General features: G+C 27.1%; 1 protein-coding gene and 1 pseudogene across 1 annotated transcript; one reads left to right on the forward strand and one right to left on the reverse strand.

Moving 5' to 3' along the window:
* Positions 1 to 18,327: 18,327 nt before the first annotated feature.
* Positions 18,328 to 19,770, forward strand: LOC113557135 (inhibitor of growth protein 4-like). The gene is made up of 6 exons (XM_026962462.1): positions 18,328 to 18,453; positions 18,510 to 18,748; positions 18,811 to 18,919; positions 18,992 to 19,096; positions 19,168 to 19,418; positions 19,596 to 19,770. The coding sequence occupies exons 2-6, from the start codon at positions 18,620 to 18,622 to the stop codon at positions 19,695 to 19,697; spliced, it is 696 nt and encodes a 231-aa protein (XP_026818263.1). The 5' UTR covers positions 18,328 to 18,453; positions 18,510 to 18,619; the 3' UTR covers positions 19,698 to 19,770.
* Positions 19,771 to 19,968: 198 nt separating this feature from the next.
* On the reverse strand, positions 19,969 to 20,997 carry LOC113558357 (annotated as a pseudogene).
* Positions 20,998 to 21,782: the final 785 nt, after the last annotated feature.

Here is a 21,782-nt window from a genome sequence, read left to right on the forward strand (position 1 = left end):
TTGATCACTCACAAAACACCACGTCCCCTCAACTGACACCACCGCACATCGCCACCGTGCAGTCTCGATGTTTTGTTAGTAATATATATTGTATTATATATAAAAACGTGTACAGTAATGAAATAATTTTCACGTGTATAAACTCACAACGTGGCTGTAATAATAGTGTAATTAATTTAATACACTAATAGAAGTATAGAGAACACAAAAAACCAAAACACCGTATTGTTTCTTGCATTCTTAATCGTAATGCAGTGTAATATTATGCCCATACAATTATTTTTCGAAACTCCTACCTCGTCCTCGTCCTTCCCGGTTCTTCGTCAATCTCTCCCATTCTCTCACTGTATAGGTTTCTCATCTCTCTACGGACCGCGACGGATGACGACGACGTATCGCGTCGCTACAGCTGAAATGAAAAAAACATAAAATAACCAAACAGCATACCCGTTTACGACATAGGAGTATAGTGCCGTATATAATTCTGCAGAAATACAATAACGATTGCGCGTCACTAAAGCGACACAAGACGATGGTATATGGTCTCACGAATTAATTTCTTGACGAGCAACTAGAAATAGTCCTCGAGAAACGTTCTTAGGAAACAAAGGATATTTCCCTTACCCATTGGGAACTCTTTTAAAAAAAAAAAAAATCAATTTATGCTATATTATACGACAATACCTATCGGAAAAACATTATTTTATTTAACATCAACATAAATAGAATCTTGGTGCCGATCTAATGAATGAAATATTTTAAGTAGGTACAAAACTTAAATTTTTAGATTCTTAGATTTTTTTAAATTACCCAAAAGTGTCCCTTAAACACTATTGTATAATATTTTCATGCATAACATATTGTCATTTGAAAAATGTATGACTATAACAAGTTAGATAAAATATTTAATCATATTATATTCGTAACAATATATGTATAAAAATTATGATCTCCCTAATAAATTCTCGGTACCTATTCCAGGGAATTGTCACATCATGACGAGACGTAGAAACGAAGCAGGCTGCAGATGATTGATTTTTGAATAATGAAAATTTCAGAACTTTGAAAAAAAATTCATTGACTATCATAATATTAAATAATACTGTATACACATTAATATTTTACGAGCATGATGTTTATACGATAATAATATTATTATAATTCTATACGTGCAAACACCTCTGGACCAGCAGAGCTCACGTGAAAGGTGTTTTATTATCATTGTTTATTTTGTACGCGTTCAATGAATGCGAGCGACTTGGAAATGGTTCGGTGTGCGACTATCCGAGCACAATTAAACCCGTCCGATTGTCTAATTGGATATCAGAGAAAGTGAATCGTTTTTCTCCTTCTTTTCATTCGTTTTTCCCGAGCTCGGCGATTACGGCGGCTGAGTGGGGGATGATATACACGCACAATAATATACGGTAAAATAAAATAATATTATGTTATATGATTGTGTAGCATAACACTTAAAATTACTGTTAAAGAAACTTTTTCATACCTTTCCGTGGTGTATTTTTCACCACGCTCGCATTGTTCTCGACTTTATAACGTGTGATTATTTTTATTTTTTTAACCGTTTGGTAAACAATTCGTTCAAATATAAAAATTCGAAATAACGCGTGAAATATCACATGTGAAAGATTAATTGTTTTATATATATATATATTGAATAGTATATAACTAAAACAGCAAGGGCGCTGAGATCGAATGTGATAAAGATAACAACATACACGTAACACGAAATCGTGTCATTGAAAACAATAATGTTCCGTACACGTACAGGTGTGGTATAGTGAAATATTTAAATTTCAAGCGAGGATGAAAACGAAAATATTAGATACGAAAGGAATGTCATTATTCGTTTATTATATACATTCATATTCATAATATATATACGTAGTATCAAATTTTAATAATTCATTAGATTTTATCTAGATATTTAATATAATTGTAAACATAACATCTACATAATAATGATGATAACGATTAAACTATACAAGAAAAAATAACTAACAAGTGAAACAATTATAGATGACTGAAGAACGACTATTTGATCAGATAAATATGTCAAAAATGCATTCATTATTGCCATAAAAAGTAATAAAGAATTATTTTATTAGTCTGCATTATTTTTTAATAAATACTATTTGAAACGCTTTTAAAATTTTAAAAATATACATAATATATTATACAATAGATTCTTATTATATCGAACGTCCTTATCTCTAATTGTTCGATATCTCGAACTATATCGAAATCCTTTTGAAACTACCATTGCACTTAATAACGTTTTTCTCTCGATAACTCGAAATAGAATTAAATATTATTCGTTATCTCGAATACACAAATAATATTTTTATTACGGTAAGAACAAAAATTAAGCAGTATATTTAGGTATTAAATTTTAGTATGATTACTGTGGTTTTACACGTTTTTAGTCAATATCAATTATAGCAGTCATTCATATACAATATACTAAAATGGAAAATAAGCATAAATTAAATGTCCTTACAATTAATTTTTACATTCTTACATAAACAAAAAAAAAATATTAAACAAACTTTAATGACAAATTTTTTAAAAAAAATCAATTTTTTCATTATTGTAGTTTATTATTTTTATGTATGTAGTATTATAGTACTTTAAGTATTCTAATTATGCATTTTAAACATTCAAATTATTTACTAATTTTTTTAAGAATTTTAATAAAACTTCGAATTTTTTCCTGTTCCCCTTGAGATTCGCTATAATGAAAATCTACTGTATTAACATCATAACCGTATATTCGTTTATCTCTGCTGTGCAATTGATTCACGTGAGATCAAAAAAGTTAGCAGAGAAGAGAGCAAGTGGATTGCTCATCTCGGTTTTATTTTTCTCCGAGCAATGCCGGGTAATACTACTACATTAGTATATTAACTATAATAATAATAATATATATGTTGTAAAATATAAAAATAATACTCAAAGAATTATTTTTCACAGTCTAAAACATCCTACCCTACCGGTGCGCTACTCACCTTGACATTCTTCGGCGTTAAGTTAAACGTCTAAGAAGTAAAAAAAATTGAATTAATTTAAAACGGCAGACCAAAAACTATGACAGTACAGAAATATGTATAATATATTATATAAATATTACTGTTGGGTGAAAGTCACGTGCCGTTGCCGCGCAGCTTTGATACTCTGCTAATCAGATTTGAAAAATTGTTGCTTCCTCCTAAAGTCATTTTGTCAAATCGTTTGTGTTCTTTCGTTTTAACGCATTTTGCAAATAGTACTGCTTTTAAAATCTATAGGTACGGCGACGGCAGGTGACGAAGAAAGTGAACAGCCCATTTGTCCACCACCCACTGCAGTTTCTTATATGATGTTGCAGGCTACTATGTTGAACGCGTTCCCAAACGAGGTTTCTTCGCTTGGTGAAAAAATGTAATAATGACCAAATAATGAGGCGGGCTCGTGGAGTGATGATTTCCAGATGAAAATATTATCATTTTCATCTTTTGTGACACAGTTCCTTGCCGACGACAACTCGAATTATTTGTCGCCGTAATTATTCGAATTCGGTTTTAAATTCACAAGCTGCTATACGCACAAAAAAAGACAAATAATAAATGCATGTAATTTTTACACGGGTATGGGAAATGAAGAAACGACCCATTACGAAACGATAGATACATTATTGTCATAAAACAATGAAATATACTATCAAATTGTAATTTCACTATGGACCCAGTTTATGAGCTGTAGGTAAGTACGGTACCAACTCATTTATTATTATTCTGAAATTCTACAACTCGAAAATCAACATCAAGATCATAATCAGTATTACTATCGATAACGTTTACACTTAACAACTTAAAATCTAATCGATTTTATTGGTCATTCTTCGAGAGAAAATCAATATACAAATTATCATAAAATAATCATATAATGTGTATAAATAATAATTAATTACTTTATATTATGTGAAAAGGCAAGTACATAAACATCAATAAATTACAAAAAACAATACACATTAATTTACATTAATTTTGTTTATCTACATAAACGATAAGCCTATTACATTATATTAAAGTTTTTAATGGGACCTATAGTTGAACTCAAAATATATCTTTTGAAGAAGAACGCCACACTCACATAAGTTTTCACATTTTATGATTGTATACAACAAAGTAATATTGTATTCAGCGGTTTTACCTTAGCGTAATAAATAATAACCTTTAACAATAGAGATAATTAACCTATTATAAAATTTAAAGGTAAAAACCATTATTTTTTCTATAATTTCTAGTGAGTTTTCGTGATACTTTAATTTTTAAGCAAGTTATGGGCAATTTTTAAATTGTAACATTTCATATACTCACTATATCTTATTTTGAAAATAATTGAACAATTATCTCTATTATTAAAGGATATTACACAAAATCGGAACTGCTAAACACAAATTTTATCATACTATGTTTGTTGTAAAACGGAGACAAGTGACAACATTGCAAAATTTCGTTAAGCAAAATCGATTTTGTGTTTTTTAATAAAATATTACAATAATTTTACATAAATTATCATAACTAAGACAAAGCACATATTATCTGTGTTTGCGTGTTGTATTTTATGATATTTTAATTTTAAAGCGAGTTACGAATATGTACAATTTACAATTTAAAAATGTTCATAACTTTTGTTTGAAAATTAAAGTATTGTGTAAAAAAAAAGATCCAAATATAAACACGAATGATACGCGCTTACTTAATTTTAAGCGTTCAATTAACTCTAATGTTAAACCTAACAACATAAAATAGGTTATGCTGAACGTAAATTGATATATCGTTAAATTTAAAGGTTAAAATAATTATCACTTTTGGGGCCTCACGTAGGTTTTTTCTTTACTTTAAATTTGAAGTAAGTTATGATCATTTTAAAATCCCCAAACATTTTCCAATTAATTTTTTTTTTTAATTACTTAAAAATTAAAACAGCTAACATTGAAAAGTGTATCTTATATTCGTATATTATTCTTACCTTAAAATTCGATATTAGGTCAATTCACTCTTTTATTTAAAATGAACCGACTAAAATGGATTATTCTGAACGTAAAATTGACTTGCTATATTATTGATTTGCTTGCTTGCAAGACGGATAAACAACACATGCTGGTGTGGCGTCTTCTTGCAGAATCGCACTTAACTTATGTCCTACTCTACCTGTATTGATATTTCTTTCGTTATTTCAACAGCCGATTGGTTCTATTCACGCTAATGTGTTTTATTTAAACTGATGATTCAATTATTGTTGTAATGAAGGGCACTTAAGATAAGTAGGTATGTTTATTCAGTTTTGACACCACCGATTTTCTACATAAAATTATTAAAACCACGAAAGATACTTATAAGATGTAATAATTAAATATACTTGTCCTTAAGGGGTAAGGACTATACATCAAGTTCTTATGCATTTTCGATTTACAGTGAATAAAACAATATTTTAAATAAATATCAGAGGTTAGGATCTCTCAAAATATAACTTATGTTCATTTAATGTACCTGTACGATACTAAAGAACATACTAAAAATATTTTCACCGAGGGGCCATTAAAAAGATTGCCACTTACTAAACAATTTTACCTTATATTAAAAAACATTTTTTTTACTATTATTTTTCAAAACTTTTTAAATGTATAGGTTAGGTAAGGTATACTTAACTAACTATTTAAGTAAACTTAAATTTTTAAATTTTGTTGTTCAATGAATATCAGTGTCAACCGTTATATCAAAGAGTCTCTTCTTTGCTTTTAAAAATAAATTCAAAAAGTTCTATTTTTGTATATCTATTGTGAGTAAACAATAATCAAAAGTGAAAAATGTCAGCGTCAATATATTTCTTCTTCTAAATTATGTCAAAATTAACGTACCGTGCACGCATATTTAGTTACGAGTCAAGTACAATATTGGCTGCATCACTATGATATGTACTACTAAAAGTATACAAAACGTTACGGTATTTCATGTAACATTAAAACTATATCATATAAAATATTGAGTAATCTATTCATAGATGCAAACCGTACAAATGTGTGGGGAGCTGGAGCATAATTCTAGAATTCGTCTATAATATAGGTAGTTATCAACATACAAATATAATTTATTATTTGGACATAATTTAAATTTATTTTATATTTATTAAAAGCAATCGGAGTAGCTGACAAACACAGATTGACAAAGTTGGGCGAGTTTTTAATCTTATTTTAAATAGTTTGTTAAATTTTTTTTTTAATTTAATATGGTATGTTAAAGTTAATTTTAAAATGTAAATTCATTTAAACAACTAAGTCGACTTACATAATTAAAAATTGTTATTTCTGTCAAAAACTTTAAAAATGAAATGTAATAAAGATTCCTTATAAGTTTTAATGTGTGAATTTAATTATTTAAATAATATAATAAGTATATATTGGAACAATTGTTTAGTAAGTACCTATTTGAAGTTTAAATTTTGACAAAAATTGTCAAAATCGCAAACATTTTTTCATTTAACGATTTTTAACGATTAAAAATTGTTTTATATTTAACATCAGTTTAACTTTTAATAGAGAAACAATTGAGCATATCAGCTATAAATCACAACTTGGTGAAATTTCTTTTAGTGATTTTCGATATATTTATTACGTGTTGATTTTATAATATTTATATTATACTTTCTCTACATGATTTTCTTACTTATTTTTACAATCACCTATTTACTATCATAAAAAAGCATAGTATTATAATGCTTATTGATTGTTACAAGGTAGCAAATGTTGTTTAGTCATGTAAACCCTTTTTATTATACAATTTTAAATTTCAAATTTATTTTGAACAAACTAATAGAAAGTCAACAAAATATATATTTTTTTAAATATGATAACATTTAAAGAAGTATTGTAGTTTATTTTATAAAAAAAATGTTACATAATATAATATGATGATTATAAAATGATTAATAATATTATACAATCTACTTCTCAATCAGTAGACAATATTTAGATCTGAAATTCTAACACGATTCACGTTTATTCTATACAATATAAGTGTACATAATGACAACGCCATACCTTATCGATTTTATTACATATAAATATATAATACAGAGAAAATTTTGTTACTATTATTTTTATTTAATTATTTTCTCAAAAACATATGTTTTTAAACTACCATATTTTATGTCTCATTTGAAATCAATAGACAAGCAAATTTAATGTGAAAATACGTTTTTTTCCAAAGGTTATTAAATTAAAAAGTAATTATAATTTAAGATAAAAATAAATTAACACGTAAACATTCAACTGTATGTATTTGCGTCTTTTATCATTTAACAATAACCCAATCTATTACTTTGTAATAAATAATTTTGGTACAGCAAAAAAACATAATATTAGTTGATCACACGATTGTCATAATAATGTGTGTAAACCACATAAAAATGTAATCTGACAGTGTGCATATAGTCAAAAATAAGTCTATTACAAGTTGTTACAATATGTAGATATACTCGTCGGGCTTTTTTCGAGTAACAATAATAGTTTTTATTTTCAGACGGTGCGAACGGACGCCATATTATACACAATAATACATGATACTATATACCTCTACTCGTATATATTATACTCCTACGGCCATTAACGGCACACATTTTAACGTGAGAATAAAACAGATAATAGACCCAAAAAGCACTAAACGATCCATTCTGATGTAACATCCTTATGTTGTATTTAGGTCATAGTTATATAATAGTAAAAAAAAAAAAAAAACATTTTAAAATTGTTTTCAACTTTCAGTTTCTTTGCTGAGTTTGTCGTGTACAATATGATTATTGTTATTTTTTTCAAGGTTTCGACGTATAAGTCTGAAAAGGTCTGATTACATTACTTTGGCGACTTATTATTAGTGTTATTCCTGTATAAGTAGGTATAGCGTTTAAATTAATTTTATATGTATATTTAAATAGTACTGTTAAGCTATTTATTCAACGATTATTGTCGACAGTAGTGCAACTTTTATGGTACGGCGATGCTAAACAGTACAATATTTATAAGCGCAATAAACATAAAACGAAAAGTAAGTCTAACACATGAGGTATACGTCTCCACTTAAAAAAAATAACTATTAACATATCTTATATTTTTAGGATCTTACAATTTTACAAGCAGTTACAGCGTTTTTGGACTTATATGATTTCAAGAACAATTATCGACGATGGATTTTACCTATCTACATTGTATAGGTATTTGTACGTTTGACAGACATGTTATTTCGAATAATATACAACTTACTAATTTTCATAAATTCGTGAGGTGTTAGTTAATTTTCTTGTTGTCGTGAGATATGAATATATACATAATAGATGGCTATATACAGGTTGATAGTACCTATTATTAGGTAGGTATGTATAGTTAGTGCAATATAAAAATATATTACTTCGACAAATATGTTATAAACACACTCGTAAAATAAAAAGCACTAATCGACCCATTAAAAAAATAAAACGTTCAAGTAAATAAAGTAGACCGACATGCCACATGTTTTTGTTTCGTGCATTTGGAATATCTAAGTCGAAACCAATATAGATCGATCTCCGAAATAACAATATTTCAGACAACGTCCGGTTTAACGCAGGTCAGTGTCATTATTATGATGAATGTCTTTTTTTCAGGCAGAGGGTGGGGCTATAATAGCCTTTGTATTTTTTTCTTTATTAATCTGCGCGAACATTCTCTCACACGCCCCTTCTACTTAGCTTATACTTATGCACTTTATAAGTGATTTATAATAAATAATAATAAATCTAAATTTATGTTAATCTTTATAAAAATATGTATTTTAATCAACTGAAAATTTAATTTTATAATCCTTTTCGAATTTTAAATTAACGTAGTTTTTAAAGTAGTAGTATAGTATATAAAATTCAAAAAAAAAAATAATTAAATAATGAATTTGTAATATGTAATATTTTTTTGTTTTGTCTGTCACATATAATTACAATTTAAATTTTTTTTTTTATTGTGGAATCTTATTTCTATCTTCAACAATATTCTTTTAACAATAAAATAATCAAATAATGTATTTAATTATTTTAATATAATGTTAACCATACAGCTTTTGTATTTAGATCCGTATTTCATATTTCAGCTTACGCGTTATTGTAAACGTGAGATTTTACTCCTATAATATAATTACGCTGAAAAAGTTTAATTTTTCCAACTTGAGAGAGCTATACAAATATTTTTGAGTCTAAGCTCTCATTTAGCCGTGACTATGTATTGGTTGCATGTATAGGTTAGGTTAGGTACATACTTGTTATATTATATTATAGCATTTTAAAACAAACGTTCAAAATAATATTTTGTGTCAAATGATGCAAAATCAAAAGATACGTTTATTTCACGGACAATTCGCATGCGTAATATTGTAAATCAATCGCGTAGCCAATTCTGAAATGTCGAGAACATTTCTTCAAGCCCGAGGTTGGCAAATTTATTTGAAATGTTCATTTTTCTTCAACAAACATTATATTAAATTATTACTGGATAAATATTCGTAATTTGTTGCCATAATTTATAATACAATCAATAATTGCTTTAGTCGTACCTATCTGATATTGAGAGCGATCTAACCTACAGTGTGCCAATTATAATAGTATAAATAAATAATAATATAATGAAACAATATTTGCATAGATACAACCCACGAAAAAATTGAAATTTATTGATTTTTGTTCATTTTATTATGAAAATCATTTTTTATTTTAAGTAATACTACATTTTATATAATATATTTGAGCGTCAAATATCTAATTAACGGCCAAATAATAATATTATGTTCGTCCATTTTACCAGCGTATTATCGAGTTTACAGAGAGCGACACGCAACGATTCAGTGTGAAGGCGCCTTCGTTATATTATACGTGGGCTTAACTAACAGGACGTCCGTCGAGAGAAAAAGAAAAACCGATTAACAAATTCGCTATAATGTTAAACGCCCGTTTCGCGGAATTAGACGAAATCGTGCGCCACCGCCACACTACCTATCTATATAGGTATACTAGTAAACATATATAAATTTATATATATATATATCAGTCAGGCAGCATATAATGTTATAGTGAGTTAGAATAAAACACAATAATATAATATATAATATGTTATATATATTTAATGTAAGACGATTTCTCGGCAGCAGCGTGGCATTAACATTTTAACTACTATACGTGACTCGAAAATAACACCGTCTACATAGCTCTGCATTTGCTGTCCGATCGAAAATCCGGTGGATGGCGATGGCTGCTGCAATTACCGTTGTTTGGCTCTTACTCTATCGTCCTAGTCCCCCCCTCCCCCCTCCCCATTCCGCCACAGTTGCTTTCTTATGTTATTGTATCAAAATGTTTTATGACAACTCGCGCAGATAGCTGATGTTTCCGCATTAATCCACGTACGGTCTGAAAATCGGTCGACGACGGTACGATGGACTGCGCATTATCGTGGTCCACATATCACATGGAAGCGTTACAATTTTCTACTGCAATATTATACATATTTTTATTTTTTATTTTTATTATCATTCTTTTTCGAATATTTTGATTACCCGATTATCTTTTGAATTAATATTTATTTTTTATTGAATAATTATCAGCACAGTATTATTTTTTTTAAGTGATTGACGATATGTATACACATCGATAAATATACAGTAGATACGTCGCTAACTCTGATTTTTCGTTATATCGAACCACATTGAAATCCCCTCGAAACTACCATTACACTTAATAGCGTTTTGCTTTCGATAATTCGAAATAAAATCAATCGTTTTTCGTTAGCTCAAAAAACCCAATAATAATTATATTACGGTAAGAACAAAAAATTAAGCGTATATTTAGTTATTACATTTTAGTATAATGATTGTGATTTTACACGTTTGTAGTCAATATTTTATAGTCATTCATAAACAATATAGTGAAATGGAAAATAAGCATAAATTAAATGTCCTTACAACTTAAATGACAGAATTTAAAAAAAAAATTAATTTTTACAATATTGTAGTTTATTCATATCTATGTAAGTATTCAAATTATTTACCAATTTTTCAAAGAAATTTTCAAAACACGATATCTCGATGTTTTCAATATCTTGAACATTTTCCTGTTCCTCGTGAGATTCGACAAACGAGAATCTACTGATCTTACTGCATTAATCATTTTTTTTTATTTAATATAAGTCATATAATGTAGCAAAAACTTGATTTGGTTTTTCAGAACTAAAATAACTAATTCAATTTAAAATAATATCGTTGTAAACAATAACAATAATAATAATATTATCTATACTTATTTAAATTAATTAATTTACGTATTTATGAATTTTATTTCTTTTTTCATTTTTCACTTTAATACAAATACGAAGTATCTACTTTATTTTATAAATTCGAATTCACAAGTATTATTAAATCTACAATATCAATATATATTAGACATCTATAAAATGGCATAATATATTATACAGAGTGTCCCGCGAGGATTTACCCATTGCAATATCTCCTGAAATAATGGAGAATCATAATTCTGGATTTTTAATAAGATTCATTTCTAAGTTTCGAAAAAACTACGAATTATTTAATACGATAATGCCATAGTGGTATCATTGTATCAAACAGTGGCCCGCGTTCTTGTGCGGCTGGCGAACGGGTTTCAGTTTGGCTCGCAATAAATTTCATATTTTATTTCTTCAACATTGTTAAATTTTTAAATAAAGTGAATAACTATTTTACAAAATATTAATATGCACATTTTTGTTATACCTAGTATTAAATACGGTTATATTATAATAATTATGATAAATAAATAAAACAAATGTATTTTGTTTACTTTGAATTTAGTAAAAAAAGGTGTTTTGTCCGCCAACGTATAAATACGTAATAGTTAATATTTTATGGTTTGTTAGTAATTTGAGTATGGCAGAGTCCACAATTTAAATACCTAATTTAATGTTTTGATATTATTATCTTATCCCATTTTTTAATAAGACATAAACATAATAATAATTTTGTAGTTTTTTCAAAACTAGAAAAAATATTAAAAATCAGGAAATTGATGAAATTAAAATGTTAAAACGTCAATATTTTCAGAAAAAAAAACTTTACAAAATGGCTATCTTCAATTTTTTTTAAATAATTAAATAAAAAAATACATTTTTTAACTTTTTTAACAAAACATAAAAATAAATTAAAACATGAAATATTTGTAGTTCTTGTCCCTGTGAATCTTATTAAAAAACCAGAATTATGATATCTCCATTATTTCAGGAGATATTGCGATGGGTAAATTCTCGCGGGGACACTCTGTATAGGTAAATCTAAAACACATAATAATTGGGATAAAAATAGGATATTCGTTCACCGACTTTGACATCTAAAACAGAACCCCCTCAAAGCTATAGCATTCATGATTTTAGTACGTTTTCATGACTGCTATAACATTCAAATTTTAAAGCAAGGTTTGTACCTTATAATTTTAGGTTATGATATTATTTGTTTTATTAAATGTTTTTGTTCATACATTATATTATATGTTTAAGAGCTTGTGATAAAATTTTTTTCTTTCAACATTGTGTTATCATATAGTTATTTTCCAAATAAAAACCCTTATTAGGATCAGTTTAATCTATAATGTGCCATGATCAACCTTAGAAGTTCCTGGTCTGTCCGCTGGGTCCCCTTAAAAAGTTTTTGAATTCATAATAAGATGGCTCAACATTAATAAATTGCTAAATATTAGCATAACATGCTATAGCATTTTTGACCATGTATAATTATTTTAACAAAATTAAATCATTTTGTCAATACCATACCATAGCAATCGAGTATTTTTTTTTTGAACACTGACTATTTTAGTATACATCTTATCAGTTTTGAACGCTTAGAAAAATCATAATAGATCAAACTGATCTTCAAATAGGTGTTTAGTTGACGAATGATATACAGCAGTCATATCCACAAACGCATTATGAATAAAGTTAACGTTTAACTCTTTGCATATTAAGCCTATGTAATTTTATTCATAATACTTCAGTATCGATGAATGTAATATATTATAATATTTGTAGGGTAATAACATTTAACAGCAGTTCTAAAGGCACTGCCTATATACTAATCCTGTTTGCAAAAATGTGAAAACCCATCACTTATCAATTTAATGAATTGTCTTGCTGATGTTAAAATAAGATCTCGCAAATCGTGCGATTTGCGAGAGTGAAATAATTATTACACTATTATCGAGCGTTTCGAATAGTTTTCCTCTCCTATTCCAATTAAATTCTAGACGTTTAATCGTTTGAAATATATTATCGATTTCACGTTTAATTTTTATATTATAGTAAATATAAAGTAAGTGTATTCATATTTGTATAAAATCCGTGTTCTCTGCAGATGCATGATGGGCACGATTTCATTGAAAATTACGTAGCATGAATTGTTTTTATTTTACTCGCCAAAACCAATCTTAATAATAACGTCAATATATTGGTATTTTTATCTATTTAGGTACAACGGAAAATGTTTAATTATATGTAATGAGTTTAATGATTCAAATGAGTTTTTTACATGCATTGATTCGTATTTTGTTTAACAGACTTAAATATAGAATAAAAAATATGTTTATGCACTTACATAGTAATACAGGAACACCGGTATTGGTTAAATGTATACATTATCCGGTAGACTTGCATAAAATACATAGTAAAAGTAATGTATTACATTTAAAAAGTTAACTTTATTCAAATTACATTTACAAATCGTGTATAGTAGATTCTTATTATAATATCATATAACTATCTCGAACTACATCAAAACCAATCCCAAACTACCATTACACTTAATAGCGTATTTTTTTCTCGATAATTCGAAATAAAATTAATCGTTTTTCGTAATCTCAAATAAATCGTAATTTTCTTTATCTTGTTACTATGAAGTTATTTTATTATTGTAGACCAAATTATTAAAATTCCGTATAATATTATTTAGTATAATAGACGAAAATGTACATTTGTTTGCGTACACCAAAACAAACACGGCGTGTTACAAAGAATAAGTGAATACTATAATAATAGTGATGTACTCATTTTCAGTCACGACGAAAACAAGTCTGACATTGTTATACTATTGAAATAAGAAACTATAAAGTGTATTTCCATTTTAGAAATGAGACCAAGAAATATACTTTAAATTTCTCTTGTATATGATTTTAATGAAATAATTACTGCAGACATAACTATTCAGATAGTTCATGAAAATACACTATGGAAAACACATTTTGCTCACAACGCTAACTCACAATCTCTCTAGTTGTCATGCGCCATTTTTGTATATTATATGAAATTCAATTTTATAAATTCAGAATACTAATTTTAAATTAACAAAACTTTACCAAGTATACTCAATTTATTAAAATTTATACATTATTGTAAATGGCTATCGATCAAACGTAATAACAATTACTTATTGTATATTATGTATTGTAACTAGTATGGATAAATGAAAAAGATAATAATAAATTATTGATTAATGCGAATTTGATAAGTTGTTGCGATATTTAATAATGAAAGATTGAAAGACATAACAGATCTACACACGATAATATCGAAAATTGTATACAAGTATTTATTTTTATTTTTATATATATAATGTTTAATACTTACGGCTTTTTAACACAATAATAGTACAATGCATTTAAAATAACACTACACGACAACACAAATATTATGGTAATATTATATAATAAGTCGATGAAAAGTTCGAGGATTCAATATTTTCATATCAAAACATAATATTATTTAATAACTCACACACACAGTGGTAATTACACCGTTATCTCTGCAAACATGATCGTATTGGCACTATATACATGACTTTCCTTGTAGGGTCGTCATCCAAAAACCCCTTCTTACTGGGTCTATAGAGTATGTATCATGAAATTGAGCATTGAGACTAAGAATTCGAAACGAAACTCGAGCAAGAAGAGTCTGGGAATCAACTAATATAATATATTGGACAGTAATTCATTAAGAAATTACTATCGAATATCTCTCTACGATTTCTAAGTGTGAAAAGATTAAGTGCGTTAAAAACTGGTTGGTAATCACGATTCTCGTGAGTTATACTGTATAAGAGTTTGGCCAATCATATTAAGAAATCTATTTTACACACGTTCAAGTTTCAATATACCGCAATTCGTGGCTAGGGATCAAACAACACAGGCTCTCGTGTCATTTGTATGATTGTTTCTGTGCTGGACATTGTATGCATAATAGTATTCATGTTATACTTATAAGTTTGACACAAATGATGTATTAAAAAAAATTCTGTTTGAATCTCTGTAATTAAGGGGGTTATAAGCTTAAATGTACAATAGTCGATTATTATCGTTTGTTACAAGTGTTGTTTTTGTTTGAATAGTTACTGTTTACAGTAATTTTAAGTAAATTATATAGTATTGATTATCAAAACCATAAATTATTGTCATTTGTATACAATAAAAAATACAACAAAATATTTTTTACAAATGTCTACAGCATGTTGGGTACGTGTATGCTAATGAATTTAATACAATTTTCTTAAAGATTAATTTAGAACAATAAAATAGATAAAATTATTCATACTTAGAATGATTGGATCTATAGATTCTTTTGAATAATCACTTAAAATTATCATTATTATTTTTTTAATACTCAACTTAATACTTAAAATTTGATAAATTTAAGAGATCAAAAAATAATGATTATACACTTTATTTAAAGCCTTAAAGATATGTTTGATCAATAATCAAGTAAAAAGGATGATAAACTAAAATATTTTTACAAAATTCAAGTTATATCATTCTAAGTAGGCCCGATGTTGTCTATGTTTTTTATGTATACTATGAAATAACTACATTGATTCATCCATAAAGCAGATTTCCCTTTCATAATTGTAGACAATAAAAAAGGACTTTTATATAATTTTTAATTTAATTTTATAAATTTGCAATAAACTTTTCATTGAAATAGTATATTTCTAAACAACAAACGAACAATCAATATAATATTTATTATAACTTTTGTCAGACTATTATTCATATAGCACGTAATATGTGCTATTTTTTTTTTTTTTCATAATTATTTTATTCTATCAAATAATTTCAACGATGGCGGCCATGCGTTTTTTATTCGATCTAGTGTTATTTAATTATGGTCAGCAATTGTCGGTAATCAAATAAATATATACATATATATTTTTTTTTTTGTTAAAATATATCAAAAATTTCATAATTCATAATTCGTTTTAACCTGTAATACCCCGATTATGCACCAATGTATTTTAAAGTCTTATGTATATCTGAAAAAAATGTGGTCAGTTAAATATGCATAATGGTTGGAGGATGAAATGTCACTACTAAACACCATAAGGAGAACGAAAATCTTTATATGACAACTAGTACATGGAAAATACTGAATAATTCAATCAAAAACTAACAGACAAACTTCATTCATGTTTAATAATCTTTTATTCATATTGTTAACAAATCTTAATTTTTTCACAACCATTAATTTAGTATCAATAACATTCAAAAACCATTACACGTATATTGCATAAATCCATTATTATCAGTATTAAAATGAACTAGAATTCATTTTCAACATAGGATGTTCATACTATCCTAAAGTGGTATGAATACGAATTTGTCTCAGCTTGCCTTGAGTGATCTGCTGTACGGCCATCTGAAAAAATGTAATCAGTAAAATATATATAATGATTGGAGAATGACATAATAATCCAGTGTTCTATAAGCAATTAAAAATATAAAATTGTAAAATACATCATAATTATCATATAAAAGCATGTTATTTAGTGTTTATGAAGTATTGGCTTAAATGAAATGTATGAAAGTTATTAATGGTAAATTAGAATCATTTTCTCTATCTATTGGTCAAGGTTTTAAAAGATTAACTTGAGAATTGACCGTTCTATAAACAGTTAAAAATAGGAATTTATAATTCTCATTAAAATTATCGTATAAAAGTAAGTTTCATAGTGTTTATAAAATATTGGTTTTAATGAAATGTATGAAAGTTAAGAATGGTAAATAACAAGTATTTACTAAATGTTACGTTCAGGGTTTCATGACACTAACTTTTCGTTACATTTACTATTAATTTTCTATCAATTAGTACAATTCAATAACTATTACGCGTACATTGCATAAAGCCATTATTATTATCAGTATCTTCCAGTCCAGTTTCAAAGTATGATGTTGGTACTTTCGAAAGTGGTAGAAAAGTGAATTCAAGTCTTAGCATGCCTTGAGTTGTCTGCTGTACTGCCATCTAAAAAAAATGTAGTCTGTTAAATATGTATAATAGTTGAAGAATATTATGTCACTACTACACACAATAAGGAGAACGAAAATCTTTACATTGCAACTAGTACGTGGAAAACACTGAATAAGGAAGAAACGAAAACAATCAAACAAAAACTATCAGACAAACTTCATTCTTAATACAAAATATTTGAAAACAATTAACAGTTGTAACTTTATTACAAATACGAATGTAAAACTGCAAATGATATGAAATGTAAACATATAACAGATGATCGGAAATAATAATTATGATAAGCCATAAAAGATAGTACAAATCTACCAGAATATTTTATTGAATTTGAATGTAAAACAAGTGTAAGTAAAGAATACACTTGTACGATAATTTAAATTTGCTGCATTATTTTTTTTTACCATTCTTCAAAAATAATTCTGATTTGAACATAATAATATTAAATTATAATTGAATAAAAATACCATAAAACGTCTATTGAAACTGGACGACTTAAATAACATTACTTTGGGTTATGGCTAAATGGAAAACTTACTCAATTTCAAAATTTATATCTCGAAACTGGTCAAAATGTTCCCTTAGATATTTTAACACTTTGCTAAACATCACCTGCCCTTTCCATTTTTATAGGTGTTTTTATAGCGTGAGCTCTGACGGAACATGCCTTTTTAGTGCTTGTCATAATGTTATATTATATTATATTATATTAAACTTTAGTATAGTATATTTTATTATACATTATATTTTATGTTACAATAACTCTATATTTTATAATGTATGATGAATTAAAATTAATTAATTAATTATTTAATTAAAATAAAAAATTGGTGTTGAATGTCGTGCAATTTTCGTTTTTGACTCAATGTTATGGTAGCACTGTATTGGCTAGCAATTATTGGATTATAGCTAATGTAATCCTAGTAAATTCCCGGTTGTTGTTGTTAACATTCTCTACTGTCTTTTACTTATTTTTTTTTTCTTCAATAATTCTCAGCTGAATCATAAAATAACAAAAATGACTACTGCTCTTAACTTGGAATACTATCTGGACAGTAAGTTTTTTTTCGATTGTGCATTTAAACGAGGTACTAACAGAGTTATATATTAGGTTTAGAGAATCTTCCCGTTGAGTTACAACGAAACTTCACTCTGATGCGAGATCTTGACTCCAGAGTTCAACAACTGATGCGCAACGTTGACTAACTGACAGACGAGTATATGTTAAATGTCAAGGGATACACAGCAGAAAAAAAACGCGAAATGTCGACCAACATACAACGTCAGTTTGACAAAGCAAAAGAATATGGTGATGATAAAGTTCAATTGGCTATACAAACTTATGAATTGGTATGTTGATTTTGAATTATTAACATTACCCAAGTAATTTTCTATTCCATTGTACCTTACAGGTAGATAAACATGTTAGAAAATTTGATTCAGATTTAGCACGCTTTGAAGCTGAAATTCAAGATAGAGCCATTAGTGCTACAAGAAATATAGAAGAAAATTCACAAAAAAGTAGGTGTTCTACATTATATCATATTATAATTCCAATGTATTTGGCCATTTCTTTATGTGTATTGCTTCCAGGAGGACGTAAAAAGATCAAAGTCAAAGAAATTAAAAAGAAGAGTGCATCGAGTGAAGAAGAAACAGTTCCAAACAAAACATCTAAAAAGAAACAACTGAAAAAAGGTTTGTGTACATTAAAATTTTAGCCATATTTAAATTGATTTCTTTGTATAATAATTACCAACATTTTTCAGGAGTTACAAAAACAACAAGTGCAACGCCTAGTAAAACTCCTTTAGTTAATGTTGTCACCAATCCAACAAACCCTACAAATAGCGTGACCAGCGTTACAGTAGAAACTAGTTCTCTTACTGGTGCACTAGTTTGTGCCGGAGTTGCACACTCTGCTGAAGTATTAGATATGCCCGTTGATCCAAATGAACCAACGTATTGTTTATGCAACCAAGTTTCTTATGGTGAAATGATTGGCTGTGATAATCCAGATGTAAGAATTTTAATTTTAATTTATTAATTATTTATATATTTATTGTTTTTATTTTATATAACATTTTATTAAATACTCAAACCATTGAAAAAATATAACATTCTTAATTTTTATTGTAAATATTGTTTCATTTTTTTTTTATCATATTTTATTAATTATGTACTTATATTATTTTAGTGTCCTATTGAATGGTTCCACTTTGCATGTGTCAAATTAACTACCAAGCCTAAAGGAAAATGGTTCTGTCCTAAATGTATAACAGATAGGAAGAAAAAATAACATATTAAAAATGAAATAAGTTTTTTTTTATTTTATATATACATACATATAATGTTTAATGTATTTTTCATTTTCTTACGGCGTAAGAACAAATGATTGAAATTATTGTTATTTGCATACATAATAAGAATACAGTTTAATTTCAATATAAAATTTGTATTGTTTATTTATATATATATATTTTTTTTTTATTCAAAACTGAAAACAAACTCCAATTTCCAAATGTATTAAATTTATAATTACACCAGTCTTTTTATGTTGAAAAATGTATTTATGGAATTAAAGACAAATTTCTGACATAACATTTAAATGGCATCATTGACCAGTTATATTCGTAGGAAGTCATATTTTTGAACTCTCTATCGCATAATTTTCCAGTCTGAATAATGTTTGACCAGTGCAGTCTCATCACTTAAGGACTACGTTTATGTGTTACTAAATATAATCATTTTCCGTAACTACCATTGTGTGATAAATCGCCGGTCGTGTTTTCTAGTAATATTTAATAGACTTATAAAGCTCCAACCAAAACATCTTTACTAGCAAAGAAACTGAAAAATAAAAATAGACAACAAGAATTAGGATTGTTAATCAATCATTTTAATAAAATCGTTATAATTGGTTAGCTATTACATAATGAATTTACTTAACTTAATATCAATATTATCTTATTACTTTATATTTTATTATGCTATTATGATCAACTTACCCTAGGTAATCTCGATTCTTCACTATTTAGATGATAAGATCTTTGGATAAAACATATCACATTCTATCCAATCAGTTTCTTTAAATTTACCTCTTTTTTTTTTTTTTTTAATGTTTGCATTAACATCAAAATATCCCCAGTAGAACCTTTTTTTAGGCACATGTTCTAGCTCATTGACAATTAATGACACATTAACGAAAGAATCGTAATCACATTTTAACAGATAATCAAAGTTTATATGATATACACCGGAAAATGATGCTATTATTTTACGAGTGAGTAGTTCATACTCATCCTTTTCATCTACCTCATATAAGTCTTCATGAACCAGCTTTTAAGCATTTAAAGATTTGTCTTTTGATACAACAATAAGTATTTTAAAGTCTCCTTTTGTTTGAAACCATGTTTCACGTATAGCATCTCTACGATTTACATTTTTTACAACTAATATGACAAGTACAAGCAACTTAATTCTAAATACATTTGGTGAAGTTTCTGGTTTTAATGTCAAAACGAACAATGGTAATGTGTATCGTAGAATGAATAAAAACTTGCCAGGAAAAAGTATGTAAGGCGTTTTTTATACAGTAAAATTTGTTTATAAATAATGCCCACTTAAAATATTTAACTAAAATCAAAAAATATTTTAAATAATAAATAACGAAACATTTAATTAAAAATTAGGTGTTTCATAACATTGAGGTGTTCGACATGAAAATTAAGGGACCAGAAATAATTAATATTAAGTATGTAAGAGTAATTAATAAATTATGAGCAATGAGCATTGAGGACTGTGAAAAGTGTGAAATGAATATTAAATGAATGGAAAAATTTAAATCTATTCTACTATAATGGTAGGTAGTAGGTACTATCTAAATATAATATCTACGAATGTCGAATACTTGCTTGTTTATTTACACTTAAATGATCTTTATGCTCGAGAACTGTCTATCACTGTAAGATACATACTTCTTTAATGTGATTGTGTGTTTTCGTTTGAAACATTGAAACGCAAACGCTTTTTCTAGCAGAAAATATGTTCCCACCTTCATCCATCAACTTTAAAAGAGTTTTCTGGTAGGCGGGTACATTTTATATCAAAAGTAGACATTTCTCAGTACAAAATAATCGTTCGGAAAGTAGGTAGGTAGTCACTACTGTACAATACCTATAGGTGTCCCAATAACAATTATTAGACATACGTCTAGGATTTGCATAGTATTTGTTATTACATTACAGATTAATTTTAAAATATAATAGATAAGTTTACAGGTTTAAGTATTGATGCGATGTTATGACGATAATGATTGAAATAATTCACAAAAACATTAAAAATACAAAAATAAGAAATATAAAACAATGAAAAATTAACTTAA

The sequence above is a fragment of the Rhopalosiphum maidis genome, chromosome 3 (genome assembly GCF_003676215.2).
Source record: "Rhopalosiphum maidis isolate BTI-1 chromosome 3, ASM367621v3, whole genome shotgun sequence".
Classification (NCBI taxonomy): domain Eukaryota; kingdom Metazoa; phylum Arthropoda; class Insecta; order Hemiptera; family Aphididae; genus Rhopalosiphum; species Rhopalosiphum maidis.